Consider the following 7,597-nt stretch of genomic DNA (forward strand, 5'->3'; position numbering starts at 1 on the left):
AACATTATTATTAGTCATTATATGCCTACTAGATAACAAATTGTCACAAAAGCACATCAATTACTAACTAATTTTGTATCAATGATCATTTTTAAAATTAGACATCTTTAAATTCAATAAAAAAAACCCGGGCATCGCACGGGCACAAAACTAGTATATATATAAAGGGGAGTTTTTTCCTTGAGTTTTTAGAGAGACACGTAGGATTTAATTTTTTCATTGCGCCACGTAGGAATATAAATTTTAGTGGTAGCCAATTAAATAAGAGATTATTAATTTCTTTTAGAATTAATTAATTCAAATGCCATGTAAGTAAAATTGACGAATGATATTTTTAAGTTTAAATTAATTAAATATAAATATTATCTTTTGATATTAGAAATTTTATCTAAATACGTAACAAATTAGCACATAAATACAAGAAAAAAAAAATAAAAAATTTCAAACAAGACCCGGCCCCATTTATTTATCAGATGGATCTAACCCATATTATAACTATGGCGGGTCATGGCATTAAGAAGACCTCCATTCCTACCTCTCTCAGTTATTTCATTGAAGCGCACTCAACGTTCTCCATTGAAGCACAGTTGACGTTATCCGACGATGAATCAAATATCCCCCATTGAAGCAGCTTCTAAGGTAAGTTGTTTGTTGTTGTTGTTGCTATCATCATATCAATTTCACAATCTAGGGTTTATATTTGAGCTAATCTAATTTAATTATCAGTGCTGTAAGTTTAGGGCTCGTAAATTCTTAGATTATGAAACATCATAACCAAAAGAAAAGAAAATTATGAGCATTATTGAATCAAATATCCCTAAAGTTATGTATTTTTCGTGATAATTGAATATGAAATTAAGTCTCGAAGCTGGGAATTTGCAATGATAGTGTGGCAAAGTTGTGACAGTAATTAAGGAGTAGGGAGTAAATTGTAACATGATAATTTCGATATTCTACTATTTGTAGTATGTTGTTTACACATGATACAAAATTAAATGTAATGCAATACTCAACTTAATATATTGATGAATTGATGGATTGAGAAAAGCAGAAAAACTAATGCAATGGTTATTGCTTAAAATTTGAAAAACTAATGCAATTATGTTTTCTCTATATTTAGGAGTATAAAGAAAACAAAAGTTTGAAAGTGAATCCGGATTTTGTTGATGATGCTAAAAATGAAGCACAAGTAGGAAAAAAGGGCCTGACTAAGCACAAGGGTAAACACGACAAGGACAAGCCATGGGATGACCCCAGTATTGACCATTGGAAAATCGAAAAATTCGACCCTTCTTGGAACGAATCAGGCTTGCTCGATGTCAGTTCTTTCTCTACTATTTTCCCCCAATATCGAGGTTTGAAATTTATTTATTTATTTTGTTGTGCAATTGTATGAATGAGTTACTAAGCTAATTTTTAAATTTAATTGGGTTTTATTCTAAACCTATATTCATGTTAATTTACTACAAGTTGAAGTTACTGAGAAAATTTTGATTCAATGCTTTCATCGATTTATGGAATATGCCCTTTGTGCAAGCTGATAATTTGTGCTGAAGCCAATTTGTGTCAACAAATTTGTGTCTGTAAGCTACTTACATAACACCGCTCACACACTTAATTAGCTATTTTTGTAATTGCTAAACCAAGTTCAAAACAAATTAACTAACTAATCTACAATAAGAACACACAAAGACTTACATAAACATACCCGGCTTCTTCTTGATTCCAACCGCTTATACACAACCCACTAAGCTCAACCCAAAAATAAAAAAGTCAATTAATGAAGCTTACTATAATTGGGCCAGTTTTAGTTTTTTTTTGAAGAAATTGATTGGGCCAGATTAAACTAAGAAAATTTATAATACTTAACCACAATTAAAATCGCAACATAACACTACAAAATCACAATAATTAAATTAATCCAAAACAAGAATAACATCTCAACCAAAATTAAAACTGGGTGAATTCAATCTGATGAGATCTAATTGCTATTGTAGATCCATCATAGATGATCAATCGAGTGCTTGTTGTTCCTTGATCAATTGATCTGATGAATACTTCGGATGATTTTGACATTGTTTGATGATCTCTCTCCTCCCCTGTTTCGATTGATTCAATGGGAAGAAGATGGAAGATGAATTGAAAAGAGAGCGTTGAACCATTGAGATTAAATTATGAGAATTGAGTGTGAAATTTTAGGAGGGAAAACAGAGAAATTAAAAGGAAAAAAAAAATAGACTTATAGAAATAAATTAAAATCAAATTGAGATGTTCAAAATTCTATAGAATAAATCATATATAGAAAAAACAGAGAAATTAAAAACCAGAAATGAAAAATTCTCATGTCCGAAAACAAAGATGAACACCAGATTGATTAAATTGTAAGCAAAAATAATCAATGAAAAGGTCAAGAAGAAAGATTAACTCTTGGTTGCTCTTGAAGAACAGCTCGTGCAGCCAGCTTTATTAGCTCCCAAAATATGGAGAAGGAGATGAGAGTGCACAGTGGAAAAGATGGGAGAAGAAGAGTGAGGAGAGAGATTGAATGAGATTCTTCAAAAGCAAAATAAAAGGTTTAGAGGAAAACCGGGAGTGGCAAAATAAACCATCATTTCACTAAAGGCAGGGGCAATAGAATCATTGCACTATTCATTTGAACATAGCTTATAAATACTTTATAGAAGGGTTAAAGATTAGTATGAACTTTAAACAACCAATTATTTTGAGATGACTTTAATTTTTGGTGCATTAATCTTTCTGGCAGGCTGGTGTCATCTTTCTTTCTCTCTCCCCCCCCCCCCCCCCCTTTTTTTTTTTTTTGTTTGTATTACTTATAGTGTTTAGTTATTTAGTTATTCAATGCTGAATTTTCTTTTCATTATCTTTCAGAAAAATACCTGCAAGATGTTTGGCCAACGGTGAAGGCTGCATTGCGCGAGCATGGTATTTCGTGTGAGCTTAATTTGGTAGGGTTTTGCTCTTTGGCCTTCAAAATTGGACAAGCTTACATTTGATTTTTTGACAAACTAATAATATTGAGTATTGACTATATATGTGTGGTTGTTGACTATTGATAATACTTTTTTAAGGTGGATTTATATATGTGGTTGTTGACTGTTGATAATAGTGTTTAAAGTGGTAGGTGGATTTATACTCAGTCCCCCCCCCCCCCCCCCTCCAAAAAAAATATCATTAAATGGTTGTAATTGTCAGATGTCATGCTTGTGATGGTAACAGAATTGTCATGGTTGGCTAACCAATGCCGCATGAAGGAACGACACTATTTAGATTAAGGATGTCATTGACAATGTTTACCATTGAGTTGTTGAGAATCAGTCTATTGTTGATTACCTGAATTATCTCCTCACAGTCTCGGTGGTATTTTAGTTTGCACCAACCCGTTTTAGATAAGCTCTTTGATAAGGTTGAGGATTGCCAAGTGCTAACGCTTTAAGTTATGTTGTTGAAATTCCCAGGTTGTGGATCCTTTACACAGCTTTCATCTGGTTGGATGATTTGAGTCTAAGAAACCACCCATCTCCACTTTGGGAATTAGGATAGTGTTCGCTTATTGGGCATTCACCTTGGTGGTGTACTAAAGAGAAGAATCTCAGGGGTTTTGTAGAGGCTTACCTTTTGCTTCCAGTGCTGTTTTACTTGGGGTCTTGTGAATACATGTTTGTTATTATATTCAAGTTCATACTTATGAAAGGTTTACCTCAGCTAAATCTCCACTAATCCTCATTTAGGTTATTGAATACAGAAGTTATGGCTCCTGTAATCCATTTATGCAGTGTAATGGAAGTTTTCACTTGGGTATATAGACCAAGGTAGCTTAACATCTGGATTTTTGGAAAAGTGTAAGCCCTAACACATGATGGGATCAAGTCTAATGCCTCTTTTTTTAGGATTCTCATTGAATTCTATAGCATCACTTTTGAAGATATTCTGCTTGTGAAGAATATCCAATAATTCATATTCTGGAGCTTTCTTAGATTGTGAAATTACTAGAGAGTTGACTAAGAGTGTAGATACTATAATGGTCTCATTAAGTGGGCATAGCTTGACTTAGATGATTATATAACTCTATCTATCTGCACTCTCTTGCAGATTTTTCTAGGATCTTGTCTTTTGGTTCTTAATGTCTATTGTTAAAGGAATATTTCAAGAGTATGTTCTAGGGGATAAAGGGGAGTTAATGTGATAAGGGTGTTTGGGGGAATGAAATGTGGAGGTTTTTTTAACCCACAAAAGATACATGAAAAACAATTGGGCCATCCGTATAAGTGGGAAGGAACATTTAGTGACAAAGGGAGTAACTGTTTATCTATCTCTTTCTTTTTGTTCAGGTTGAAGGTACCATGACTGTTTCAACAACTAGAAAGACCAGAGATCCATACATTATAGTGAAATCAAGGGACCTTATTAAACTTTTGTCAAGAAGTGTTCCGGCACCTCAGGTATGTCTTTAACTCTGTAGTTTATTTTTATTTTGCTAGTATCATCTCCCACAATTAAGATTCTGTTTGAATGCTTATGCAACACTTGTCTGTATCAGGCCATCCTCATTTGTATGAAATCCTCCATTCCTGTTTTTAATTGTAGTTTTGGGTGCACTTTGATATGGTTCTCTTATGTGTTGATTCACAGGCAATCAAGATACTCGATGACGAAATGCAATGTGACATTATCAAGATTGGTAATCTTGTGAGAAATAAGGTGTGGTTCATTCTGATGAAAATTGTTTTACTGTTTTTGCAATATTTGTCATTGGTGGAGTGTTTTTTCTACAAATTGTCAATTTATATTCCTTACTTTTGATGCATGTATAATTTTGTTGCTTTTCATCATTCATAATCTTTTGACAAACAAAATTGAAGATATAACTATGATTTGTCCCTTAAATGTTATACTTGTGTGTTTTCAGTTGGTTTAGGAATTTCAGAGCCTAAGCAAAAAGTTTGAGAGTAGAAAACTCCTGGTAGAAAGCTATGCTCGAAAACTCAAATCTTATAAGACTAACCTTAGGTTGACACTTTTTATGGTGCCACTTTCCTTAGAAAGTAGTAGTCAAACATCCTGTAATGCTTAAGGCAAATGGTCAATTCAACTGATAAAAGCATAAAGCTTGGTATTAATTACAAAGATGAGAACTGTTGAGAGGTTCTCTTTTGATCTTCTCTCCCAATATATTTTTCAAATTTCTTCACACCTCTTGTATACGATTACAATTGTTCATAAGTAATACCAACCTCTTTGTCTTCCTCTACCCATTTCCCATATTGTGCTCCACCTAGTGTTTCCTTCTTTTGTCTCATCCTCTGCTGGCCACTGCCTAGAGTACTTATGAGCACAAGTGGCCTGATTTAGTTTATCACATTGTCGTAGCCTCAAGTCTATATCCTTTATTGGACATACTTTTGTCCCGATGCCTATGAAGTCAGAATTTCCCATGTCTAACTCTTGGATCTCATAACTGAGCCAAACAACTGATAGGCTAACTATCATAGCAGGCTTCTATCTGTAAGTAATGTTACTTTAAAATTTTGGAAGATTTTAGGATATGCAGATTATACCATGAGTATCTTTTTAAGCTTTTCGATTCTTGGTCTTATGGGTGCAATCACTTAATTCAACTGTTAGTGAGAACAAAAAAATTTCCAGGGAACCGAAGAAGACTCAGTATGTTAGACAAAATTTTAAATCCTTAGGCAAATCAAGTTTCTCATCTAGGACTAGTTTCAGCAATTTTACTAGAACTTGCTGAACTGGAGAAAGGAAGGGCAGTTTGAGTTGTGGTGTTTCAGCTGTTTCCTTAAATGTTGAAAGTCCTAAAACACATTAGTATCCATCAAAAGCCATGCTCCATTTCGTCCTTTTTTTGCTCTCTCCTTGTACCTTGTTCAAGGTTGCGAGGCTCAGCCTTTTTTTATCCGAACTGGTTGATCTTGATATCCTTCCCTTATTTTGGTTGAAGGTTTATCAAATTCATACTCAGATCATAAAACGTTATTTCAGTTGAAAAGAAAATAGCCTTAGCTACTAGTCATAACTTGAATTATTGAAAGCCATTCTGAATCAGCTTAACTCCCTAGTTCCATATTAACAAAAGGAACTATTAATAAAGATGAGCTCCCACTTGCAAAAGAACCCCATCTAATCAGAGCAACTTAAGTGATGTGTCCTGCAGAACTGCACAAATTAACCATCCCTGAAGCAAAATGATAACAGTACTTTCTGCCAGAATTGTTTGGCTACGGTTGTAGAGCACCTGGGTCAGAAAATCAGTAATAAATTCTTTTAGTACACTTTTTTTATTTTTTTTAAATATGTGTGGATAGAGTTATGTCTTCACCCGGACATTGTTTGTGTGATGTTTAAACATGTAAAAGAAAGAGGAAGAGAATAGACGATGGGATGGGGGTGAAGAAAGGAGTATATTGTACATACACTAATACATACTCAATAACATTTCTCCTTTGAGCAAAAAAAAAACAAAAATGTTCAAGTAATTTCTCCCTACGGTCATCTCATGAAACTGCTCCTTCTTTAAGTCTTTATTTGCATGTGTTTAAGCTCAGGTTATATTGTTAGTAACTCACAACCAACCCATTTCCTTATGTGCATATTTTTGTTTCATGTCTGATTCGCTGTCCAAAAGTGATAGTCTGTGGCTTTATGTGTATGACAGATACATTTCTTTGGAAGGATCTTGATTGGTTTGTTTTGCTAATTGTAGGCACGCTTTGTCAAAAGGAGACAACATCTTCTAGGTCCCAATAATTCTACCTTGAAGGATTGTAATATTAATCTTATTATGGAGTTCTGCTTTTGAAAAACTGAGAGAAGTGAACTGTGTGGATCATGTAGGAAGTTTTGTGCTATGCTGGACTGATGGCCAAAAGAATAGCTCAAACTTTATTCCATTCCCCCCCCCCCCCCCCCCCCCCCCACACACACACACACACTTTTTCCCTCCCCTGAGGTTAACAAAGCTTTGTAGGGATTTCAGATATGAAGTTGGTAGGTGGATCGTTGGGAACATGCACTTAGTTCCTTGGCTTATTGTTTTGTACTGTATGCAGGCACTTGAAATCTTAACAGGCTGCTACATCCTTGTCCAGGTATGCATCAAGAACTTCTAGTTAATGTTGGAGATCCTTTCTTTTTGGAGCATTTTTTAGGAGTACCAGTCCTCTTTTAAGTAATACTGACTTGTGTAGCTGTATATCCAAAAGTGAAAGTGTTAATTTACCATCAAAAATAATTTTCTATTATTTTCCCAGAGATTCCATCACTGAAACATTCCTGCAGCCCTTGCCCCCAAATTCTTTGTTTTCAGGGAGGGTGAGGCTGTGTGCACCAGAGTTCAGATACCCCCAAAATATGATTATATTTAATGCAAAGTTGGGATTATTAGGACTGGCCTTTTTTTTTTTTTTTTTTTAAGATCATTCTTATAAATTGTCGATCCCTTTTTGCTCTTCTTGCCATTTATGCAGGGAAACACAGTTGCAGCCATGGGATCTTTTAAAGGATTGAAACAAGTGCGGAGAATTGTAGAAGACTGCATACAGAATAAAATGCATCCAATATA

At 34.4% G+C, this 7,597-nt stretch overlaps 1 protein-coding gene across 1 annotated transcript in view; it reads left to right on the forward strand.

Annotated features, from left to right (window-relative positions):
• The first annotated feature begins 507 nt into the window (after positions 1-507).
• The window catches only part of LOC145640367 (KRR1 small subunit processome component-like), an 8,316-nt gene continuing 1,226 nt past the window's right edge, over positions 508-7,597 (forward strand). The window contains exons 1-8 of the mRNA XM_081691658.1: positions 508-639; positions 1,121-1,355; positions 2,890-2,966; positions 4,350-4,460; positions 4,651-4,719; positions 6,740-6,794; positions 7,084-7,124; positions 7,503-7,591. Of these exons, the coding sequence (XP_081547784.1) occupies positions 604-639; positions 1,121-1,355; positions 2,890-2,966; positions 4,350-4,460; positions 4,651-4,719; positions 6,740-6,794; positions 7,084-7,124; positions 7,503-7,591 (713 nt within the window). The 5' untranslated portion in view covers positions 508-603. The remainder of the gene's footprint in view (positions 640-1,120; positions 1,356-2,889; positions 2,967-4,349; positions 4,461-4,650; positions 4,720-6,739; positions 6,795-7,083; positions 7,125-7,502; positions 7,592-7,597) is intronic.

Source organism: Chenopodium album, chromosome 7 (assembly GCF_948465745.1).
Source record: "Chenopodium album chromosome 7, dcCheAlbu1.1, whole genome shotgun sequence".
NCBI lineage: Eukaryota > Viridiplantae > Streptophyta > Magnoliopsida > Caryophyllales > Amaranthaceae > Chenopodium > Chenopodium album.